Source organism: Sphaerulina musiva, assembly GCF_000320565.1.
Source record: "Sphaerulina musiva SO2202 unplaced genomic scaffold SEPMUscaffold_2, whole genome shotgun sequence".
NCBI classification, from domain to species: domain Eukaryota; kingdom Fungi; phylum Ascomycota; class Dothideomycetes; order Mycosphaerellales; family Mycosphaerellaceae; genus Sphaerulina; species Sphaerulina musiva.
This window is the reverse complement of record NW_016017384.1, coordinates 1,773,378-1,793,059: the sequence shown is the minus strand read 5'-3', so window position 1 is coordinate 1,793,059 and position 19,682 is coordinate 1,773,378. Positions and strand designations below refer to the sequence as shown.

Genomic DNA, 19,682 nt, shown 5'->3' with positions numbered 1-19,682 from the left:
CTCTCTCTCTCACCAACCCATCTTGATCTCCTCCCCGCCTGACTGATAATCAACCACTTCAGCAGCCATGGCGTCCCTCCTGAGAAGCACTACCCGCCTGCAGCAGACACTTCGATCGTCCGTCCGTCCCTCAATGGTGCAGCGAACCATGGCTACCAAGTCGCCCTCACACCTTGCCAGCGCGGCAGCAGCCGTCAAATCCGCAGTGTCAGACTCGACTGAGCGACCGTATTTCCCAGACGAGCCGACCGGACCCGTCATTCGCACACAGATCCCAGGCCCGAAGTCGAAAGAGGCGATCGCAGAACTGGACGCGGTGTTCGACACGCGGTCCTTGAATATGATGGCGAACTACCAGAACAGCTTTGGCAACTACATTGCGGACTTGGATGGAAATGTGCTGCTCGACGTGTACGCACAGATTGCCTCGATCCCCGTTGGCTATAGCAACCCAAACCTGCTCGCTGCTGCGACCACTCCAGAAATGGCTTCTGCCATCATCAACCGGCCCGCCCTGGGTAACTTTCCACAGCATGACTGGGCACACATTTTGAAGACTGGCATCTTGAAGGCTGCGCCCAAGGGATGTGACCAAGTCTTCACTGCCCAGGCTGGATCTGATGCCAATGAGCTCGCGTACAAAGCTGCATTTATGTGGAAACGTCGTCAGCAGCGTGGCGGCCCTGACGTTGACTTCACTGCTGAGGAAATTTCGTCTTCCATGAACAACCAGTCTCCTGGCTCGCCAAACAACATGTCCATCTTGTCTTTCAAGACTGCCTTCCACGGACGACTCTTCGGCTCTCTTTCGACCACTCGCTCGAAGCCGATTCACAAGCTCGACATTCCTGCCTTCGACTGGCCTCAGGCCTCATTCCCAGCTCTCAAGTATCCGCTCGAGCAGCATGTCGAGGAGAATGCGAAGGAGGAGGCTCGCTGCTTGGCTGAGGTTGAGGATCTGCTCGTCAACTACCACAACAAGCCTGCTGCAGTGATTGTCGAGCCTATCCAGTCTGAGGGTGGTGATAATCATGCGAGCCCAGCCTTTTTCAACGGCCTTCGTGAAGTTACTCGAAAGCACGATGTACTCCTGATTGTCGATGAAGTGCAGACTGGTGTTGGTGCCACTGGAAAGTTCTGGGCACACGAGCACTGGAACCTCAAGGACGCACCAGACATGGTGACATTCAGCAAGAAGGCGCAGACTGCTGGCTACTACTTTGGTAACCCTGAGCTGAGGCCCAACAAGCCTTACCGCCAATTCAATGTGAGTCGAGTCCCGCCCAATATTTTCCGCCATGACCTATTACTGACAGGGCACAGACATGGATGGGTGACCCCGCTCGTGCCCTTCTCTTCCGTGCCATCATTGACGAAGTCGACCGCCTCAACCTTGTGGAGAACACTGCTGTTACGGGCGAATATCTCTACAATGGGCTTGAGAGCCTCGGCAAGCAATATCCTGGCCAGATTCAGAACCTCCGTGGCAAGGGCCAAGGCACGTTTATTGCATGGGACTCCCCCAACCGCGATGAGGTTCTGAAGAAGGCCAAGGGTGTGGGTATCAACATCGGCGGTTCGGGCGAGCGAGCCGTACGTTTGAGGCCTATGCTTATTTTCCAGAAGAAGCATGCCGACATCTTCTTGGAGGGGCTCGAGAAGGTGTTCCGATCATGAGACGCGAATGGACGAAAGCCCGTTGTGGCATGCTAATGATGATGATGATTTGAGAAGCATTGAAGCGTTTTCTGTTTCTTTTTGTTCGGAACGATGGGCGAACGACAACGTTGGAACACTGCATGGCGTTCAGGATGGGACGACGACGTTGGACCAAGAGGTTTCTGTGTCAAAAAACCAACTATCGTACGGCGTGTTTGAAGAAGTGCGCGTCTCGAAACATTTCAGATATTGATTCCGTTCCATTTCAGAAGTTCTAGCCTTTTGACCAAGCTTTGTGGCTGGATCAAGCACTCGGGAGACCTGAAACAAGCCAGCCGCCAGCCGCCTTGACGAGCACATTCTCTCTATACAGCACTACCTCTTATGATGAGCAGGCAGGTAGTTGTGCTCACCGTCTTGTTTATCGAAGCAGCCCGTTTCCCCCGGAGCAGTAGGAGGTACTGTGATGCGATGCCTCTTCTTCGGTTACCGGCCTGCTCACATGCGCAAAATGTTCCTCCACGGCAGATCCGCACTGTCCACTTATTAGTAGTCAAGCGAACTACATGTATCCAGACTAGTAGAATCGGAGTGACACGGTCCACGGCCCGCACCATGACGGTGCGTGTGTGCATGATGCAGAGGTTGGAAAAAGGCTTGACTCGCTTGAGAGAGGATCAGGTTACAGGTATAACGAGGACTAGTACAAAGGGAGTTAATGGAGATTTACGCGCACTGCACTGTACCGTGTCTGTACGTCATCGTCAATCGTCGCGTCACCAAGGAGGCGTTCGGTTGGCGTGGGGGATTTCATGTAATGATGTACCTTGCTTAGGTACATATAGGAGGTATTGGGCCAAGAAAGAGGCAATTGTAGTATTGTATGGTATTATACATTAAATTTAATTCCTCCTTGCATTCCTCGTATTTGCTCATCCTCCGTTGGGTTGTGTGTGGTAGGCAGAAGGGAAAACAAAAACATGGTCGGCAAGAGATCTCTCCCTACGCCTTTGGTTGGTAAACCCAAGAGCGGTGCAAATAACAGAAAGAAAAGCACCAGCAGTTACGGAGGCAGAGGAGGAGGAGGGGGAAATGGAGACTTGGAATCCGGAACAGGCTACGAGACCTACCATGATGAAGTGAATGCAAATGGAAACAACGACGCAAGACCTCGCCCGAAAATTCTCGACGGAAAGGCTCCCAAGCCGGGCATCTGGAGATTCCGCGATGCAGCGCGTACGGCACTGGAAGATGAGCGGAGAGAGGATTTGAAAAATAAGCTCTTGACGCATATCAATCATGACGAGCTCGAACGGTTTCGCAAATCCGATGAGGAGTTGAAGGAGATGAAGAAGAAGGAAGTTCGTAAATTCTATGAGGCGCAGAATGAGCGGTTGAATGATTGGGTAAGTGTCCTTTGTTTTTCTATTCTTTTTTTGGATGTGTGTGTGTAATGATGAGAGAGATGGAATGATTGATGATATGGTGATTTTTAGCTCGAGGTCGATGCGATTGTGATGGCAGTGGCAGATGATGTTCTTGAATCCATGGACCCCGATCCCGACAACGACGGAACGCGCGAGAGAGGCGGTGGGATTCAGGATGTACAGGGGAATATCTATGAACTCTTGCCAGACGACGAGAAGAAGAAACGGGCGCAAGCGGAGAAACGAGCGAAATGGTATGTACCTGTGATGGTATCGATCTATCCACTTGTTATCAGAAAATCAAATGAAACACTCCTCCTCCTCCTCCTCCACCTCACTGACCGTTCCCAAGGGCAATCAACGTCAACGTAATCGCCAACATCCTCCTCCTCGCGGGAAAAATCTTCGCCGCATCAACCACCGGCTCTCTCTCCCTAATTGCCAGCCTGTTAGATTCCGCCTTGGACCTCCTCTGCACCGTGATTGTCTGGACGACGAACAAAATCGTCGGCTGGAGACTCGATCGGCTGCAAAAACGATTTCCCGTCGGCCGCAAACGTCTCGAACCCTTGGGGATTCTGGTCTTTTCCATCATCATGGTCATTTCGTTTGCGCAAATTCTGCAAGAATCCGTCGAGAAGTTGATGCCGTTGGAAGGAGAGGCTGAAGCCTTGGGAAATGCGGCCATTGCTGCTTTGGTCGCGACGGTGGTTGTCAAAGGTATACATTACGGCTCTTTCTCCCTGTCTCTCTCTCTCTCTTGACCTACAATTTTCTACAAGAGAAACCCCCCCTCCCCCTAAAAGAAGCCCCTCAAAAAACTGACGCGACTTCATCATCATCATTATAGGCATCATCTGGTTCGGCTGTTCCCCAATCAAAACCACCCAAGTCCAAGCCCTAGCCAAAGACTGCAAAACCGACGTCAACTTCAACACCCTCTCCCTCCTCTTCCCCCTCATCGGCTACTACGCCGACATCTGGTGGCTCGATCCCGCCGGCGCCGCCATTCTATCCATCTTCATCATTTTCGATTGGGCCTCGACGTGTTTTGAAAATATCACGAGATTATCAGGTCAAGCTGCTGATACGGAGTTTATCAAGGTACGTTGCAAGAAAAGAAAGTAAAAAAAAGAGTAAACCATACTAACCACCCTCCTCCTCTTACACAGAAATTAATGTACATCGCCTACCGCTTCAGTCCCGTCGTGCAAGGTTTCAAAAGCGTCACTGCCTACCACGCGGGAGATGGCGTGTGGGTGGAAATTGACGTGCTCATGGAACCCGACACGAAATTGCATCACGCGCACGACGTCGCCGAGACGTTACAGTATTGCTGTGAAGGGTTGCAAGAGGTGGATCGGTGTTTTGTCACCATTGATTATAGCTCGAGTGGACCCACAGGACATGCGAACGATGCCGAGAGAGTGTGATACTGCCTGCTAACTTGGAGAGTTTGATCAAGTTGGCTACATGCAGCCGGGAGGCAGGGTAGAGAGAATTGAGACGAGGAATATCTGAGAAGAAATGATATGGATACACGCAGAATGGTAGTAGTTGTCTATTCATTACTACGAGGCCTTCCAATTGCGAATACCCTTTTGTGGTTTGTTCCCCCTGATCACGTACTTCATCGCTTGCTCCGGCCTCATGACACCAATATGTCGGTATCGGAGTGCCCAGCCTCGATCGTCTGCGCCTGTGCCGGTAATCACCGCAAACTTTCGAAACCTGCTGGCGTGGAGCAGAGCCCATCCTGCAAACCACTCAACCAGCACGTCTGCTGCAGCTTCCTGGTCACGTTCCCACAGCCCAGCAAAGCTCGGAAGTAAATCAGGGTTGATGGAGACCAAGTGTGATGTAGCCAACGGATTGGGTGGATCCTCGAGGTCTTCGTCCTCTGGTGGGCAAAGATCACACACGGCCCCATACAAACGCAACCAGCGCTCATCCGGTCGGCCTCGTTCTATGAAATTTTCCAGCAGGAAACGTTTCAGTCCGGGCCGGGCGACGATCTTGTACACCTCGGCACCTTCCGGCTTGCTGCTTGTAGCATTGAGGAAGTTCTGTATGATCTCGGTGGCCTCTTCTGGATAGTGAGCGATCAGATCATCAGTTAAGAGCGCAGCGCCACCGAGAGGAAACAACCGCGTGCATTCAAAAACATCCTCCCGGTCGTCTAGAAGTGCTGCAGTATGGTCGATGCCAATCGTGAAGAAAGAGGTAGGACGCAATGTCATTTCGTGTAATTTGGGAATGCGCCAAAGAGGTGTATTCGGATGCACTAAGACCACACCAGCTCTGTCGTATCTTTTGCAGAAGTAAGACCACGATCCAGGCATTCCGGCGTGATACACCCTGCACTTCATCTCGACGAATACTTGCTTCAAGAAATCAAGCTCGGCCGCGTGTGCAGGAGGTATCATAAGGAAGACGGCTTCGACCCCTTTATCAAAGATGCGGCTACGCTCCACTTGCGCCAACACTTCACCGACGATGAGAGCAGGAGACCGTGGATCAAGTCTCATGGGTGTGAGTCTCGAGCTCAGCCTGCGTCGAAGATCCGGACAGCCGTCAAATGCACAGAGCTTCAGCGAGGCACTACTGTCCGAAGGCAGACCCGGCGTATCGAGGAACTTCCACTGTTCGGCGTTGCTCGGATAGACCAGTATGTTCGTTGCGCTGTAACCCTCCACAGAGGCAAGCAAACAGCACTCGTGCAGCTTACAAAGCTCTGCTGCGCTTGATACCTCGTGTTTCGGAGACACATCCATATGTATGACCGCAGAAGCTGCGTTGGAACTGTTCTGTATGTCCTGCCAGAGCACAGCTTGCACATCGCTGGTCAATATCGCGTGCTCTGCGCAAAGGACCGGACTATCTCCTACCATACGCGTAAACATATCGTCTCCGAATACATCGAGTGTGAGTCGAATGCTATGAGGATGCTCGCTGCCTTGGTGGTACAGCTTGAGCATCGCACTTCTCGTGATCACTGCGGCAGACGCACTGCCGACATCCCACAGCGAGTTTCCTGATTCTGGTGATATCTGGGGGCCAGGCAAAGATGTGTGCATAGGTGACGCTATTAGTGGCTCTGGTGACAAGACCAGATCAGAAGCGCCATGAAACCCCATACGTGCGGGAGTTGCTTCTGGCACCTTTGCGTACTGCGGCTCACCAAACACTGGTCTGTCAAAAGACTGTCGTGGTACCTCCGCATCCGCGCCTGACGTCCATCGATGATTCCCCATAGGCGCCAAGTTGGTTCTGGGCTCTGGCGCCTCGTTCGACCGGAGCATATTCTTGAGTATACCAGGTGGCGGCGGCGCGTTGAAACCAGTATCCGAGTGTGAGAATGGGCAGTACTTGCCCTTTTTGCAACTATTCTGGGTACGCCAGAAGTAGCAAGTAAGATCGCTAGAATGCTGCTTGCCACTATCGGGACGCTTCCTAGTCTTTTGCGGGTCTCGTGACATGGTAGATTGTGCATACACGAGTTGGCTCGCTCTCACATCTTCGACCGTGACGCCTGGCGGTGGAGCATCATATGGTGTGTCATGATGGGCATACTTGCAGACAGCTCCGCGCTTGCAAATTCCGTGAGTGCGGAAGAAATGGCAACGGAGTTGGCCAGGATCATACCGTTCGTCTGGTGGCGGCAGTCTCAGTTTTGAGGCATACTCGCCACCTATCTTCGTTGCATCGCCAGCCGCGAAAGAATGCGCGAAGCTGCAATTCTGCGCACTGTGTTTGCAAGTGCCCTCTCGCCAAAAACGGCATATGGCAGTCTTTCGGATGGAAAGCGATGCGTTCGCATCACCTGATGTAGCAGAATGTTGGTGCTCCGAGGTGTTCTCCGCACGCAGATCGCTAGCAGAGCCCTCGGTGGAGCGTACAGGCAATGCTTCGGGGTTCCTAGCACTGGGCGGTGGCGACCGTCTCGAATACGCGCCATCGATACCGCTCACGATCGTAGCAGGAGGGGTACTGGCAGTCACTCCTGGAGCAGTACTGGTTCCCGTAGCTGTCTTTGTGGCAGACTGTTCTGCTGCCGCGACTGAAGCAGTGCTGACTTTGGACGGCACAACCACGTTCCCCGTTTTCGGATCGATAATGTTCAAGGCACTAAGATCAGGAGCACCTTCCTCGCGAGTGCTCTTCTGGACTGCGTGCTGCATCCGAAGATGAAGAAACCCAGGCCGTGCTGTCTCATCAACTACGGACCCGACCTTCGGTACACGTTTGCGCTTTTTAGCCTCGCCATCCCAGTTTGACATAACGTTCTTCGACTTCTTAGCTCGAGCGGGTAAGGCGACTGAAGCACTACTGCTTGGCACGTTCTTCCTAGGTATGGCAGACTGGGATGATTGAGTTCGCATTGGGGCAGATGGCCGTTGTTGCGGCTGTGCTTCGTGTATACGCTCATCTTGCGTGACCTGTGATTTTGAGTGTGAGTTGAGACGCTGCTTCTTTGGCGATACCACGGAGGAGGTTTGAGAACGCTTCCTGCGGACGTCTTCCCTGGAGGGTCTCTTGATCGATGATGGTGATCGGAGTTTGACTTTCTGGGAGCCTGTTACTACCAGTGACTCCTCGCTGTCGTCCGATGTGATTTCTGCAGATTCGTCACTAGAAGACGAGGCATTTCGCTGCTCACGGCGTGGCTTCGTGAGTTTCTGAGCCACACCCTTGCGATGAACAGGCTGCTGTGGCGGTGCACGACGGTTGGCTGTGCGCAACGCCAAAGGCGCATCATCTTCAGAATCTTCCTCTTCGTGAGAGTCTGCGGCGTGCGTGCTTTCCTCTTCCAACGTGTCCGGGCGAGTTGGCAGATTCTTCTTGCGACGTTTGGCATTTCTTCGAGCTCGTCTGCGATTCTTCTCGTCTCGATGCTTCTCCCATTCTTTTTGCCACTGATGCTGGTCAAACGCCTGTTCGCGCCCATCTCTCACGGCCTTCAGGTGCCGACGCCATTCCACCCATATTTCACTGTCGTCAGGAGGGAGGCCGTCACGCGGCTCCCAGGTCGCTTCAGGCGTCGCATAGCCCTGCCACTTGATGAGGAAATAGTTGTCTTTCTGACTGAGAATCTTCTCAATGTCGTACAACCCATCGCCGTCGTCTTGAGTGGTGTATTCGGTGCCTATAGAGTCGTCCTCGGAATCCGTGTAGAAGAGCTTCGGAGACATTACCGCCTAAGTATGTCTCAGGGCTTGCAACAACATGAAATCAGCGACTCCAACGCAAACCGATGGCGCCCAGTGGCAAGACTCCGAAGTGCGAGGATAAGGTAATGTACCTAGTCAGTGTACACAGGATGCGCCTTTTCGGACATACCTACCTTATGGTCAGGTACATGTAGGTACGTGTATGTATTCACACGTCGCGATCGTGACGCCAGCTGACGCGTTAATTGTTCCTTTCTGTTGTGGTTGCTGTTTGTTGGTGTAGTGTGGAAGGTGCAGTCCATGTTCTTTCTCGTTCTACATCCAAGTGGGGTGCTGCATGTCGCTAAGGTACAGTAACTGCAGTTACAGGCGACATGCTTGCATCCGGGAGTGAGGCACTCAGGCAACACATTATGGAAAGCAAGAAATCAATAAATGTGCCCAAAAAAAAGTCCTTTTACACTTGCAATTCCTACCTAAACCAACGCGTGGGGAGTATCTCATATCGCTGCTATGCACACATTACTTCGTCGAAGTCGTCTCAGCGCCCCGCGCCCTTTTTCCATTTCCTGCAGCGAATGCAAAAGCTCCAACGAGCTCTTTCAGTGCACCCAAAGCAGTGCCGTTCAAAGGACTGCACGTGGCGCGATCGGTACCTCCGCTGTTCGCACATTACGTGGTGATCTATCACCCATTACCCTCAGACCGAATATCATGTGTATGTACTACCGCCAGCAGGCATCGGCCAATCGTCCTCCGTGATGCTTGACCAGAATATCCATATCGTTACGACGCCGAGCAGAGTGAATAGTGTTTCGAAGAGTCCGCCGTTGATCTTGCCGTTCGTGCCATTGCAAATGTGCACGCTGATCGCATATTGGAAAATCTGCCCGATCGCAAACAGAAGAGTTGCAGCAACCAGCCAATCTGTCGAAACGTCAGCGATACGCCCAATCAAAAGAATAATCATACGTATCTGCACTTACACATTGGCCGAACCTCGCCAAGAACCTTCAGTACTAGCACTGCTTCCAGGATGAAGAATATGACCAGGAATACTAGCGGGATCAATTGGTAGAGAGTATACAGCGCATATGCCTGGTTCGGGGCCGACAGCGTGTCGTCCCAGTACCCGGTCCAGCTGAACGCAGTATCCAGTGCAATGTACCCAGTGCCGACGAAGAGAGCAGCAGCAGATCCGAAGATCAGTGCCAATGACAGTGGTGTGCCATCATCGATCAGCTGATACCCTACAGCCCCATTCATCAGGAGAATCCAGGTGGTAGCCACCACCGCGGCAATATGTACTGCTGAGAACGCCCTCCGGACACCTCCGTCCAAAGGAAAGCCTCCGACAGTGAATATCTCGCAGATCATGATGATGATGAAGCCGAGGAGGAAGAATTGCATCTCTCTGTAGATCATCACAAGTCAGCCATGGCAGGTCTCAGACATGAGCACCGCTTTCCCATGCAACAACATACCTTCTGCCAACTGCAGCTTTCTTCCTCTCCGACCGCCATAGCAGGAAGCATGAAGTTGCGATTGCGATTGCTGCAATCAGTATTGAGCCTGTTTCACAGTCAATCTCACGCTCTCAGCACACGCGATCGCGTTGGACCCACCCAAGTTGGCCAGATATCGATCTCCGCTCAACGAGATACCAGTGAGCTGGCATCCGTCGAAGTATGGGTCTCGGCCGCCCCTGGCTCGCGACTCCAGGAACAGATTGCACACTGGAATCGTTGCATATCCACTGCCACTATCACGACAGAAGTTGTGGAATTTCCCATATTGCGACATTGCGACTGTTTACACCCGCTTCGTGCTCGTCCGTGCAAGTCGTGGACCAAGTCGCGTCGTTTCGTAGTTTTTTCGTGGGTGTAGTTGTTCGACGCGCGCGGGAAGCTGTCACAAGCTAGGCGGTACCGGGCGCAGCTGCGCGAAAGTGGGAATTCCTCGAAGATCGGGCTCGTTGTGGTAAGGGCGCGGAGAAGCAGTTTAGCGGAGTCGCTCGTGGTGAGCAGCGACGCGGAGGCTCAAAGACGCTCCTCACGGCGGTGAACAGAAATGCGCAAAACGAAGGTGCGTGGTAGGGGTGTATGTGTGTTACGAGAGTGTGATGGGGGAGCAGTGTGAGTAGAGCAGCAGCAGTATGCGCAGTCGCCCGTCTGACAGGTACTCTCCCGTGGGCCGTCAGAAAGTTGGCAGACAAGCTTCGCCGGGCGGAGGCTGAATAGAGTAAGGCGGGTCGAGAGAGTAATTAATAGCAGCAGGACATGTCTGTCACCCACTTTTCAAAAAGATGCGATATAATGCCTATTGGCGAAGATGGGGATGGGGATGGGGACGAGGAAGATGGTGGTCGAGGAGAGATGACATTGGCTGGGTTTTTGGTGTGTGGCAGGCAGAAATTGATGGATAATAGTAGAGTCGTGTTTTCCCTCCCGTCAGTCTCCCTGGCACTCCCTGCAAGGCGAACGACGAGAGGCAATGACGATGGGGCAGCTGAAGATGGGCACTCACTGAAGATGGCAGGAACACCACCTGAAACCGATGGAGACAGGCACATGATGCATGGACCAATCAGACGGCGTTGCCGACACCTGTTCAATGCCCACCACTGGATGCAAGGCGTCTGGCCTGTTTCGACCACCACCGTGTATTACGGTGTATATAGGAGGGAGGTACATGTACTATTGCCCGTACAGACTACAGTAGTAACAGTATACTTTGTACATCTGCATATTATGAGTTTATATAATGGTTACATGTATTGTTGATGAGGTTGTTGTCCAATGTGCCTACAGGTATGTCTTATGTCATCATCATCCTTCCCATCAGACATGGTCTTGGAAGTCTTGGATTCTTCTCAAGTGGGATGGAGACTTTTTAAAGTTGGGTGTGTTGGCGGCTTTGTTGGTGATGCTTCGCTAGAAGAACTTTACTGTGTGCACAAGCAAGGCTGCCTGCCATACTACCGACCTGACCGGACTATTCATGGATGCAACAAACCCTCCCGCCTTGGTACTCCACAGCATCTATATGGTCGACCCTCAAATTTTTTTATTTTGAATTTATTATCATTATTTTATAATTGCACTTCACCATTCGCAATCTGCACTGAATCGCGTGCCGGTGAGATCGGAAACTTCCCTGCTGGTCAACAGCTGAAGATCGAGGCTACTGTGCTATAATAACTACCTGTACCTGTACCTACCCTACCTTACCTTACTACCCTACCTTACCTACAACGTCTGTACTGTAAGGTAAACATGAGATTTTGGCACGTGCCATGCGGTGCTCTCGTCTGCTGGCTGTAGCTCTACTACATGAGGAAGAGGGGAGAGAGAGAGAGCCAGCAAGGACCTCGTGTCATCGGCTGATTGACTCTCGCCAAGCCTGCAGTTGCTTGGTGCCTTTCTGTAAGTGGAGAAGCTGTAATATACCGACAACCGATGTGACAGCCAATCTTCTCATGAGACGTCCTCTTTTATTAGGATTCCCTCCGGATTTTTTTTTGGTGTCACTGTCGCCCACCCAACCGAGTAGCGGATACTTCCGACAAGGTTACGTTGTACGAAGACCTAGGAGGTATTTCGCGTTGGTGATGAAGAATACGCCAATGGGAGTGAGGCTGCACCCAAAGTCCGATGGCCTCCGCAGACGGAAAAAGAAGGCTTTACCGAGAAAAGTTCACAACGAGGCGGACTGGCGGAGTCTCAAAATGATTTCGTGGTACAGTCTATCTCCATTTGGCACGCGCAAGGCACGCAGCAGCAGTGAGCCAAGGAGTTTGTCCCCTTCATTATAATTAATCCCTTTCTGGTCCTGCTGTGGTGTGAGGCGCTTCATCCCAGGCACCACCGAATCCATTGCACTCCCAGCCCTTACTGTTCCATCGATCTCGGAGGCACCAGTAGGCCTCCTCATGAGTTGAGCCAATGAGCGTCCATGACATTGGCAGAGAGATGCCATGCGGCTTGCCTAGGGATGTAGGTACTCTTCATTCATTTTCAGTAACGTCATCGCAGCGAGTGTAGGCAGTGCCGTTGTCACCAGACGCTACTCAGTCCGCGAGGTGGATTCGTAGATTCTGCCCGTCATTTGGGTCTTTCCCACACAAGTTGCTGATCGCAACTCTGAAACTTGGTAGCAGCAATGCTTATTTAAATATCCAAAGTGAGCAGATGCTGCCGAGCGCCCGCATTGATCAAAGCCGAATAGGACACACAAGGACGGGCTTCGCGCGGTATGAAGGACCAGGCCAGATGGAGCTCAGAGCACCGGGCAATGTGGCCTGTGCCACACAGGCTCGGTTGGCGCGTGATATCGACTTCCAGGCCAGGATCTTCTTCCGCCGATAGAGAGCATAATGCCGCCAAGATACATATATCCCATGATGGTCACCAGCCATCAGCAACATCCTCCTGCGATGCCCGCCTTCTTCGCAGCATTCTTGTCACTCCTCGCCAACTGCACACCCCTCGCGCCGCCCCCTCCCGCTCCAGGCCCTTTCACACCACTTCTCCGATCATTCAAATCGTATTTTCCGGCCTCGATGTTTTGATAAATTCTCTCCGCCACCTCCAGGAACGCCCTCTCCACATTCTCCCCACTCTTTGCCGAGGTTTCCACATACTGCATGACCTTGTTCTCCTTACACCACTCCTCTGCCTCTTCCTTTGTCACTTGTCGCTTGTTCGGGGCTGTGCTGTCGCCAGATACTGTAGAAGGAGCCAGATCACACTTGTTCCCGACGAGCACGACTATAATATCGTCCTCTGCGATTTGCCGCAGATCGTGTAACCAGGCCGTAACTGATGCGAAAGTACTCCGCCGCGTGATATCGAATACCAGTAGCGCGCCCGATGCGCCACGAAAGTATGATCGCGTAATTGATTTATAGGTCTCCTGTCCGGCTGTGTCCCATAGCGATAATTTCATATGCTTCTGCTCCGGCTGCTGGGATTTCCCTTTTACTTTCGATTTCGAGTCGTTGGTCGGTTTGGGAGTGGGCTGTACGGCATTCGCGGGGTTGTTGATATTGTACTCCAGACTCGCCGGCGGTCCTACGGGCACGATGCGCGATCCAAATTCGACGCCGATGGTGACATCGTGATGGGACACGAAACGTCCTTCACAGAGGCGAATCGTCAGCTAGGGGAATCAGCGAAGAGCTGAGACAGGACGACGAAGTCACAGAAGGGCGGGCAGGCATACATACACTGGACTTGCCACTGCCACTGTCTCCCAAGCTTACGATCTTGGAAATGTAGTCGTAGCCGATCGGTTGTGCCATGCTCCTCACGCCAACAGTTCCGGTCCGCGATCCTGATAGGCAGTGAAATACTGATATGGGATATTCAAGTGGGTAGGACGATCTGCGCTGGATGGTTCGTGTTGGGTTGGATGGTGTGTTCAGTTGTTGTGTTGTCGGTGTGGTGTTGTCGGTGTGGTGTTGTCGGTGTGGTGTGTGACATAGGTTGGAAGAGAAGACCTGATTAGAGGGTCGGCCAGGCCACGCTAGGCCAAGGATGAGAGCTGCAGCGCCGCAGCACGTGGTACGTACTTCCACTAGTCCTCGGCAAGCGAGGCGATAAGGCCGATAAGGATATTCCAACTCAAGTTCTTTTCACGTGCGAGATCTCCAGGCTCTCCCCGTCCCACAAGGGGCCTTGAGTACATACCTTCCAGGTTGAGAGCCAGAGCGAGTTATTAAAGACGACGATCGCACAGCAGAGGTCGACGGTCCTAGAACGGTAAGGCACTGTGAGGTATTGTATTGCACCGTACTCTCCTGTGCGCTGGCTAGGTAGGGCGTGATCGAGTCCGCCGACCAATGTCAGTTCGCCGTCAAAGCATGCGAGATCCATTCCCATTTCCATTCCCGTCTCCATCTCTCTCCATTCCATCTCCCTCTCCCTCTCACTCTCACTCTCTCTCTCTCTCTCTCTCACTCTCACCTACCTTACGCTTGCTGATCACCACCACCACCACCACTACTACTACTCCCTCCCACAACCACCAGCATCAGCTCATCCCGGTATAGCTCCATCCACCATGACCCCTCCACCAAGTGGCAGTGGCGGGAACGGCCCCGTCGTTTGTGTCTTGTAAGTCAGGTGTGGACACCAACTCCATATGTACAACGTTGTACCCAGCGCCTTCATTCCCTCTAACCCTCGCACCAGCTGCGGTGCGAAACCTGGCGAGAGTCCCGCCCACCTCGCCGCCGCCCGCTCTCTCGCTCAAGCCTTTCACGCCAACAACATCAGCCTGGTCTATGGCGGCGGGACGGTCGGCGTGATGGGCGAACTGGCCAAAACCCTCGTCTCCCTATCAGGACCCTCTTCCGTTCACGGCATTATCCCCGAAGCTCTCCTCAAATACGAACGCAAAGGCCGCGAGAACGGAGATGCCGATACGCCCGACAAGATCATCGATGAGAATGTCTACGGCCGGACGACAGGTGGGCTATGCTCGAAATCTGCGCAAGAGAAAACAGGGTGCAAGAGCTGACATTCTTTCCGGTGGTGACAAACAGTGGTCAAGGACATGCATCAACGCAAACAGATGATGGCCAGGGAGGTCATGCACTCGGGAGTAGGAGGAGGCTTTGTTGCGCTATCGGGGGGATATGGAACGTTGGAGGAACTCATGGAGGTGGTCACCTGGAACCAGCTGGGAATACATGCACGAGGAATCGTTATTTATAACGTCGAAGGCTACTGGGACGGTCTCTTGCAATGGATCACCAAGTCGATTGAGCAAGGCTTCGTCGCTCAGACGAATGCCAATATCATGGTGGAAGCTACGACGAGCGAGGATGTCGTAAAACGACTACGAGATTATAGAAATGCTGAAGGGCGGTTCAACTTGAACTGGGGCGAGGAGTAAAAAGTACTAGATCGAGAACGAAGCCAGTGCTCACTAGAGAGATGGAAGGAGAGCATTGCGAGGGATAGAGAATCAGAACCCGACGAGACTACATGCAACAGCAGCAGTATTGGACGAATGAGGAACAAAAGCACTAGTAACTTGGGTCTTGTCTCGCTATGGAAAAACCCCAGACATACACCAGTCTCAATACCTATTCACGACGTATGATAGTTCATGGACCTCCCCGATTTATCTTTTCCGACACTGATGAGAGCCAGCGTTACCAAGCGGCCATCCGCAGCTGGGGCAGCGAACGTAACCACTGGCGCGGAGGTAGTTGGCGAACTCGTCCGAGCTGCTTTGACTGTTGTTGATTGGAGACATTGCTGGCGTGCTTTGTTTCGCTCTGCTGATGACTGTGATCGAGGGTGACTATGCAAAGTGTCGTGGGTTGATCTGTGTTGGGAGGGCAATAATGGAAGTGCCGAATTATCTATCAGACAGAGACTTGTAAAAAAGGTACATTATGAGGTATGTCTGCGTCCATTCGGACGAATAATATTCACGACTTCAACATTGCCTCGAATCCTCGAGGAAAGGAGCTGTGGCGAATGGCTGATCAAATACTATCTTGTCGTCGTCGCGAAGAGATGACCGATTCACATTGAATGTTGGGTATACTGTATGGTAGACTGTCCAGCACTCAGTACCCCTCGATAGGACCTTGCCATGGCTCTTCCAGCACAGGCTCTTCGGCCAATTCCTCTTCTCTCACAAGCTCCATCTTCTCCAGTTCTCTAGCAAAATAGTCTTGCTCCTCATCCAACATTCCCTTTTCCACTCCCATCACATCGGGGAACATTCTGACATTCCACCAATGTGTTAATGCTCGAAGACTTTGCTCCAGCGGCAGAGCATCTTCGACGGTACCGTCCACATCTCCGACACATGCACCGCCCATGCCTCCACCACCACCAGACAGCCAGTCGTCTCTGAGCTCAGCTGGTACCGAGAGCCACACGGCGGTGATGATTTTCATGTTCCCCTGACGCCACTTTCGACCGCAAAAGGGAACTTGTGATTTGAATAGCTTCAACGTGTAATAACGAAGCATTTGTATCGGTATCTTGAGCGTCTTCTTGAGGTGGTTGGAGCTCTTGTAGCTGACAAGTAATAGTGCTCGATGCGTTTTGCGCCTCGTCACTTTTTGCAGCACACGAAGATAGTTGATCGCACTGAAGACGTTGCGATACGAGTAATGCTTCAAAGGCGATGGCGGAAGCGGCGTTTGTGGATAGCCAAGCTCGTCAATCTCCGGTGGATGTGTGAAGTCGGGCGGACTAGTCGTTGGGGAAGGGATTTGCTCTGGTGGTGTCTCTTCTCTCTTGAGCTTGATGGGAGGTGGAGCAGCATCATCGTCCGACTCTTCGCTGCTATCTTTGTCCGGTCGTGCCGCGGGTGCGCCTTGCCGAGAGCTTTTCTGGCAGAAGTAGAAGAAATTTCGGTCTTCCCGATCCAGTTCAAAGTGACATGCTCGGCCAATCTCCTGTGTCTGCCACAATTTGAGGATCAAGGGGATATAATTCGAGTCCAGCAATAGCTGTGTCATGTATTCGTACTGTAAGATGTGCGAAACCTTGAACCATTTCAAAAGCAGGAGTAAAATAGCGCTTAAGGCCTTCGCAGCAATCTCTTGCGAGCGTTGCTTGTCAAGTTCTTCCATGGTGCTCTCGATGCCATCTGAATGGACACCATTCTCGACAGGTTTGGTGCCGTTGACACTGTTGGTTTCGTTGAACTGAATACCAGCTTGTAAACCATTCTGACCATTACCCTTAGTTACGAGGTCCGTGACGTTTTGCAAGACTGCCTTGAGTAGCACTATCACAACGCTCTGCAGGTGTGGGAGCGAGTCGCGGTAGTAGTCGTTAACTTTGCTCAGCCGTCGCTGTTCCTCTGTTTGAGCAACCGGCTTTCCTTGCTCTGCCGTTTGGTCTGGCTCCGGCTTGGGGACCAGCTCGAAGTCGTCCACGTCCAAGTTGTCGCTCGCATCGTTGAGCTTCTTCCAACCTCTTTCTTGTTTCATGAAGTCTACACGAGCTTCCCAGAGCTGCTTCATGGCTCGTGTCGCACGCATACGTTTGGCAAAAAGCTCAGCCGCCTCAAGTATGCTTGTGGGAATGTCTGCGCCTTCCCATCTTCTGCCAACTAGAGCGTCTTGCAGTTCAGTACTACCCTTGCCGCCGAGATCGTTACTACTAGCATCGAGAGGAGGATACAGGAACGGAAACATCTGATTCGTCTGATAGTTCTGCTTCTTTCCAGCCTTACCCGGACCTGCAGGCGAGGGCGGAGGTGATGGGGCTGGGGTTGCTATGTGTACAGGCTGATGCATAATTGAGCCAGTGCCCACAGCTGGCGCTCCAGCAAAAGCTGCGTCTGACACAGTGACATAGCTGGGTCTGCGATGCTTCAGTGGAGGAAGTATGCTGTTGTTTTCAGGCTCCAGGGGAAACAGTGGTGGAGGAGGATGGTAGGCTGGGTATTTAGAGCTGATTTCTTGCCGGAATAAGTGGTAGTCCAGTGGCGATGCTGTGATCAAAGGTTGACCACGAGTGTCCTTCTCTTCTCCACTGGTCCCCCTGAGCGAAGTCTTGACCTTCTCCACCTCAATGATGCCTCCTAGTGAGATCAAGATTGTCTTCCATGCAAGCAGTAGCATTTTCGTAAGTGGAATCGGGGCGTACTCGTCCCACCGGAGTCTGGCAATGATTTGTGTCAAGTAGTTGAGAAAGCTGGGCTCTAGCGCCACGACATCGGTTTTCAATGCCTGAGCATTGCCAGTAGTCCTCGAAACTTCAACAAAGAGGTACATGAGTGTCAAGCAGCACCACAGATCCATGCTTTCATCTCCACGTCGTGCCTGTGACTCGTTGCGAGACGACATTTCGGGGGCAGATTTCTCGAAATCCCTATCACAAACTCGTCGAAGCGTGTCATAAATCACGCGAAGTCCATCACTAGAGTGCAGAGTATCAATCATCGCAACAATCCACTGCACTTGCAAGCTAGATGAGCCGAACTCTTCCAGTTTTGACCCGCCCATCTTGCCATTTGTAAACAGATCGTCCAGCGCACATCCTTCCTGTCGCCCTGCAGTTTCCTCCCAGATGCCAAGTCCGACATAGGTCAAGATCATAAGAGCCTTCGTAATGGTCTCCTGCGTCGCATGTTTCTCCTGCAACGATGTGATCCATTTCTTGATGAATAGTCTCCGCGCATCCTCCGTCACATCTAGCCAGTCCAGCTTGCCCTCGTCGGTCGTCCTCCACTCGTCGTGGAAAACCTTCTGGCACTTGCGCAATTTCACTTCTTCCTCGTCATTGTAGCTGAACCATTCTTCGAGCTCCACGGGAAAAGACTGCGCGTCCTGATAATCGAAGTCGTAGACCTTGTCGTCGCCCAGTAGCTGCTGTTTCTGCGGGACTTGGGCATTGGGAAAGGTGCTTCGGATCCGCTTGAGGTCGGCGAGGGTGAGACTGTCGGGCGGCTCCTGCGTGAAGTCTGGGGGTCCGGAGTCTTGCCCGGGAGGCGCCGGCGGAGGTTGTGAAGGCGGAGGGTTGGATGCTGGTCGTACGAGAGGCGGTCGCGCGGGCACAGGCACCGCTGCTCGAGAGGCAGGCAATGCAGGCTTTGCGGCTGGCTCGATGCTGTCCAGCACGATCTCTTGCTCAACTGCTTCTTCTGGCGCTACTATTGCTCCTCCTCCTCCTCCTCCTCCTCCTCCTGCTGCTGCTGCTGCTACAGTTATTGATGCTCCGATAGCATCATTCGCGTCTTCTCCTCCGCTTGCTATGGGTCTCAACGTGGGACTCGCCTCGCCCGCTTTGGGCAGATCGGGATTCTCGACTTCGTCCATGATCGTGAGGAATGAGGCCTCGTTGGAGTTAAATCGACCGCACTACACGTATGCGGATAGTCGAAAACGTCACACCATGGCAGGCGCTACTGCTGCTGCTGCTGTTGTTGTTGTTGTTGTTGTTGGCGTTGTCCATGTGTGTCGTACCTCTACCTACCTAAGCCACATGTAGTCAGTAGTCAGAGCTGCAAGCTGACCCTGTGGCACTAGATACATCCATGTACCTACGGTACCTATGTATCTGGTACCTTACCTATGAGGGTACTGTAGGCGGCAATACCTACCAGGTACAAGTACTATGTAGTTCTACATACCTTTTCTGCCGTTCTCCCTTCACCTCGCACAACCCTCTCGCGCGCCGTCATTAGTATGGAATATCTGTATCTGTATACCCGGACACATTGACTACCTGATGCTCACATACACGGAGCAATTCGCTAAAGTAGGGCTGGCTACACGAGAATGTTAATCTGATACGATCAAAACCAGAACTACATATACGCCGAACCAGCATACTATTACTGCCTGCTCAACGACCCCCCTCGCATTACTCGGAACCACGAAGGAGTTCTCGGAGCTATCACCTGCCACATCTGGATGTCGAGTGGCAGTCTGCTGACATGA

The 19,682-nt window shown here is 52.5% G+C and overlaps 7 protein-coding genes across 7 annotated transcripts; 3 read left to right on the top strand and 4 right to left on the bottom strand.

Annotated features, from left to right (window-relative positions):
* Positions 1–19: 19 nt before the first annotated feature.
* Positions 20–1,919, top strand: SEPMUDRAFT_147377 (4-aminobutyrate aminotransferase). Its single transcript, XM_016904259.1, has 2 exons — positions 20–1,267; positions 1,324–1,919. The coding sequence occupies exons 1-2, from the start codon at positions 68–70 to the stop codon at positions 1,675–1,677; spliced, it is 1,554 nt and encodes a 517-aa protein (XP_016763630.1). The 5' UTR covers positions 20–67; the 3' UTR covers positions 1,678–1,919.
* Positions 1,920–2,618: 699 nt separating this feature from the next.
* Positions 2,619–8,401, top strand: SEPMUDRAFT_131183 (Cation_efflux-domain-containing protein). The gene is made up of 5 exons (XM_016902404.1): positions 2,619–3,065; positions 3,156–3,340; positions 3,439–3,806; positions 3,937–4,190; positions 4,259–8,401. The coding sequence occupies exons 1-5, from the start codon at positions 2,640–2,642 to the stop codon at positions 4,517–4,519; spliced, it is 1,494 nt and encodes a 497-aa protein (XP_016763628.1). The 5' UTR covers positions 2,619–2,639; the 3' UTR covers positions 4,520–8,401.
* Positions 4,047–8,401, bottom strand: SEPMUDRAFT_123789 (uncharacterized protein). Its single transcript, XM_016901862.1, has 2 exons — positions 4,259–8,401; positions 4,047–4,190 (listed from the first exon to the last, which is right to left on the bottom strand). Exon 1 carries the CDS (start codon positions 8,276–8,278, stop codon positions 4,658–4,660), a length of 3,621 nt encoding a protein of 1,206 aa, XP_016763629.1. The 5' UTR covers positions 8,279–8,401; the 3' UTR covers positions 4,047–4,190; positions 4,259–4,657.
* A 302-nt stretch (positions 8,402–8,703) lies between these two features.
* Positions 8,704–10,611, bottom strand: SEPMUDRAFT_147376 (uncharacterized protein). Its single transcript, XM_016904258.1, has 4 exons — positions 9,883–10,611; positions 9,742–9,829; positions 9,244–9,671; positions 8,704–9,184 (listed from the first exon to the last, which is right to left on the bottom strand). The coding sequence occupies exons 1-4, from the start codon at positions 10,058–10,060 to the stop codon at positions 8,970–8,972; spliced, it is 909 nt and encodes a 302-aa protein (XP_016763627.1). The 5' UTR covers positions 10,061–10,611; the 3' UTR covers positions 8,704–8,969.
* An 814-nt stretch (positions 10,612–11,425) lies between these two features.
* Positions 11,426–13,670, bottom strand: SEPMUDRAFT_147374 (ras-domain-containing protein). The gene is made up of 2 exons (XM_016904257.1): positions 13,485–13,670; positions 11,426–13,417 (listed from the first exon to the last, which is right to left on the bottom strand). The coding sequence occupies exons 1-2, from the start codon at positions 13,557–13,559 to the stop codon at positions 12,674–12,676; spliced, it is 819 nt and encodes a 272-aa protein (XP_016763626.1). The 5' UTR covers positions 13,560–13,670; the 3' UTR covers positions 11,426–12,673.
* Positions 13,671–14,320: 650 nt separating this feature from the next.
* SEPMUDRAFT_161672 (uncharacterized protein) lies at positions 14,321–15,319 on the top strand (the record flags this gene model as incomplete). Its single annotated transcript, XM_016907952.1, has 3 exons — positions 14,321–14,373; positions 14,452–14,729; positions 14,805–15,319. The coding sequence occupies 3 exons, from the start codon at positions 14,321–14,323 to the stop codon at positions 15,155–15,157; spliced, it is 684 nt and encodes a 227-aa protein (XP_016763625.1). The 3' UTR covers positions 15,158–15,319.
* A 418-nt stretch (positions 15,320–15,737) lies between these two features.
* On the bottom strand, positions 15,738–19,171 carry SEPMUDRAFT_147373 (uncharacterized protein). Its single transcript, XM_016904256.1, has one exon. The coding sequence runs from the start codon at positions 19,056–19,058 to the stop codon at positions 15,843–15,845; it is 3,216 nt and encodes a 1,071-aa protein (XP_016763624.1). The 5' UTR covers positions 19,059–19,171; the 3' UTR covers positions 15,738–15,842.
* Positions 19,172–19,682: the final 511 nt, after the last annotated feature.

What these genes read in the sequence shown, in the direction of transcription:
- SEPMUDRAFT_147377 (XM_016904259.1), top strand. Translation starts at nt 68, where the DNA reads ATGGCGTCCCTCCTGAGAAGCACTACCCGCCTGCAGCAGACACTTCGA. An exon ending in AGCCTTACCGCCAATTCAAT is followed by an intron (nt 1,268 to 1,323) that starts GTGAGTCGAGTC and finishes GACAGGGCACAG; the next exon opens with ACATGGATGGGTGACCCCGC.
- SEPMUDRAFT_131183 (XM_016902404.1), top strand. Translation starts at nt 2,640, where the DNA reads ATGGTCGGCAAGAGATCTCTCCCTACGCCTTTGGTTGGTAAACCCAAG. An exon ending in ATGAGCGGTTGAATGATTGG is followed by an intron (nt 3,066 to 3,155) that starts GTAAGTGTCCTT and finishes GGTGATTTTTAG; the next exon opens with CTCGAGGTCGATGCGATTGT. An exon ending in CGCGACGGTGGTTGTCAAAG is followed by an intron (nt 3,807 to 3,936) that starts GTATACATTACG and finishes TCATCATTATAG; the next exon opens with GCATCATCTGGTTCGGCTGT.
- SEPMUDRAFT_123789 (XM_016901862.1), bottom strand. Translation starts at nt 8,278, where the DNA reads ATGTCTCCGAAGCTCTTCTACACGGATTCCGAGGACGACTCTATAGGC.
- SEPMUDRAFT_147376 (XM_016904258.1), bottom strand. Translation starts at nt 10,060, where the DNA reads ATGTCGCAATATGGGAAATTCCACAACTTCTGTCGTGATAGTGGCAGT. An exon ending in AAAGCTGCAGTTGGCAGAAG is followed by an intron (nt 9,672 to 9,741) that starts GTATGTTGTTGC and finishes GATGATCTACAG; the next exon opens with AGAGATGCAATTCTTCCTCC. An exon ending in TGGCGAGGTTCGGCCAATGT is followed by an intron (nt 9,185 to 9,243) that starts GTAAGTGCAGAT and finishes ACGTTTCGACAG; the next exon opens with ATTGGCTGGTTGCTGCAACT.
- SEPMUDRAFT_147374 (XM_016904257.1), bottom strand. Translation starts at nt 13,559, where the DNA reads ATGGCACAACCGATCGGCTACGACTACATTTCCAAGATCGTAAGCTTG. An exon ending in GTGGCAGTGGCAAGTCCAGT is followed by an intron (nt 13,418 to 13,484) that starts GTATGTATGCCT and finishes TGATTCCCCTAG; the next exon opens with CTGACGATTCGCCTCTGTGA.
- SEPMUDRAFT_147373 (XM_016904256.1), bottom strand. Translation starts at nt 19,058, where the DNA reads ATGGACGAAGTCGAGAATCCCGATCTGCCCAAAGCGGGCGAGGCGAGT.